General features: G+C 46.8%; 1 protein-coding gene across 1 annotated transcript in view; it reads left to right on the top strand.

The window, feature by feature from the left end:
- LOC107269296 (abnormal cell migration protein 10) overlaps positions 1-1,547 on the top strand; it is a 47,624-nt gene extending 46,077 nt beyond the window's left edge. The window contains exons 6-7 of the mRNA XM_025086574.1: positions 1,176-1,256; positions 1,353-1,547. Of these exons, the coding sequence (XP_024942342.1) occupies positions 1,176-1,256; positions 1,353-1,547 (276 nt within the window). The remainder of the gene's footprint in view (positions 1-1,175; positions 1,257-1,352) is intronic.
- Positions 1,548-2,046: the final 499 nt, after the last annotated feature.

The raw sequence follows: 2,046 nt of genomic DNA, 5'->3' as shown, positions 1-2,046 counted from the left end.
TTTTTTTTTTTTTTTTTTTTTTTTTTTTTTCAAACAACCACGTCGACCCTCGTAAATTTTCGTAAGAGCACCGAATATCACGCGGTCAGCGCTTTTCGAAGCCAACGGAACGGGAATAGCGCAAAATTACCGTGCTCCTTTTTGCACTCTTGCGGATCGATAAAAATTCCGTCGTTAACAACAAACAGTCCTGCGCTCTGCAAGTTACATTCTGCTAATCGCCTATATAGTTATCAATGAAAAAGAGTTTTGGGATTTATTGACGTGCGGGCAGGAATCGGATGGTGCTAGGCCTAAAGTGTGAGGGTGCTCCAAATGGATCCGTCAGCTTCTTTCGGGCCCTTTAATCCTTCCTTTATTCGCGCCACACGACGCCCCCATTCGTTCAGTACTGCAGGGCTGCAGGACTCGGCGGCAGAGGGCTGACGGGATCAGTAATCGGGGATCGCTGTACGGCTGATCGTCCGCAGAGCCAGAAGAAGGCAAGGAGGCACCTTTGGGATTCGCCACGCTAACACGGAGCTCTGGGAGTCGGGGATGTCAGAGTCGGAGTTGCCGTCAAGTCGGCGATCAACCCAATAGAGCGCCGTTAGGCACCAGCGGCACCAGCGGCACCAGCTCGAGAGGGGTATTAGGACGAATCCATCCTGGCCGTCCTTTGACGTCGCAGTCGCGAACATCTTTCACGTGGCATGTGCTACTTACGTATAGCGTGTCTTACGGTGCCGCACAAAAGGCCTTTTACTAGGGATCCTCGGAGCGAAGCGTTAGAGTTACTGCGAAAGGGTTAGGAGGCTGAAGCGACGCGCTACTGGAGAACCGCTTGAACCGCTTGAACCGCTTGAACACTCAGCAGTTGCTAGTCCGTTGCTAGTCAGTTTCAGCCCGAATCATCGGGTTTTTCTACACTCTGATTCGAAGTCGACGGGCAAATATTGACCAACCGAATTTTACCAACCGGCCCCGAAACTATTAACGGGCTGTGCGCGAATCATTGTTTAGCCAAGATTCTGCAAAGTATAGTCTTTAGCGGGGGACAATAATTCTCCTCTCGATATGCGACGCAGCCGCAGATATTTTATCACTGAGTATTGATATCGAGCAAGTGCGATCAATACTACGTAGATCAATTCAGAATTTTATTATATTTCTCGTCTTTCGTTTTTCTTTTTCAGCAATTCTTTCCCAGCGAAATGGTTTCCTTCCCGAACGACGAGGATCGAAGCGAATTCCTTGACGTGGAAAGCGCCTTAAGGGTAAGTAAAGTTGCTGCCCCTTTTTTTGAGCCTTAAATATATTTTGCTTTCCCAAAGATATAAACTATTGAACGAACCGTGTGCTTTGTTGATCAGAATTATTTGTCGCGGGACGACGTCGAGTGTCCTCAAGTCTTCAGCCAAGTGTGGATACGAGATGAATCTTCGAAAACTTGGAGAAAGATGCAAATGTTACTGCAGGGCCGCAAACTTTACACGACGAGAAAGGTAGGATTCAAAGACAAAGCTCTTTCTTTTTTTGATCAAGTAGATGCTGGTTATTGTAGATAACATACAGCTGTTTTACACAAAAGCCATTCGGGAGTTCATTCCAACCGACTGCAGTTGGTTTCGCCACGTTTCGCCACGTTTCGCCATGGAAATACAAATTTCAGGCCAACTCCAGTCGTTATGCTAGTCCTGACGAATAACTCTATATGTGTTTACGTATATCAATTTCATCTCATTGCCCATCGACTCTTTAGAATCTCGAAATGTTAGAGTTTCGAGTTTCGAGTTTCCCAATATTTCCTAGTGAAGTACGTGAAGTATGTACTAGCAAGTGGATTTTCCTGAAGTTGCCGTAAGAATTTTGAAAATTTGACGGAACGAATCGTAACGCCACCAGGTGGCGCGAGTGTCACGCGACGTGAGAAATTGCTTTTTAAACGCAATTTAAGAGCCATTTCGGACATGCACCTTGGTGCAGCAGGGTGCGCACGCAGGTGCGCAGCTGGTTGCATTTCCGGACCGTAAGTGCACTTGATGATCCCTTTGCATGTGAATACTT

This window comes from Cephus cinctus, unplaced genomic scaffold (genome assembly GCF_000341935.2).
Source record: "Cephus cinctus unplaced genomic scaffold, Ccin1 Ccin1_scaffold0629, whole genome shotgun sequence".
Classification (NCBI taxonomy): Eukaryota; Metazoa; Arthropoda; class Insecta; order Hymenoptera; family Cephidae; genus Cephus; species Cephus cinctus.
This window is presented reverse-complemented; position numbering and strand designations above follow the sequence as displayed.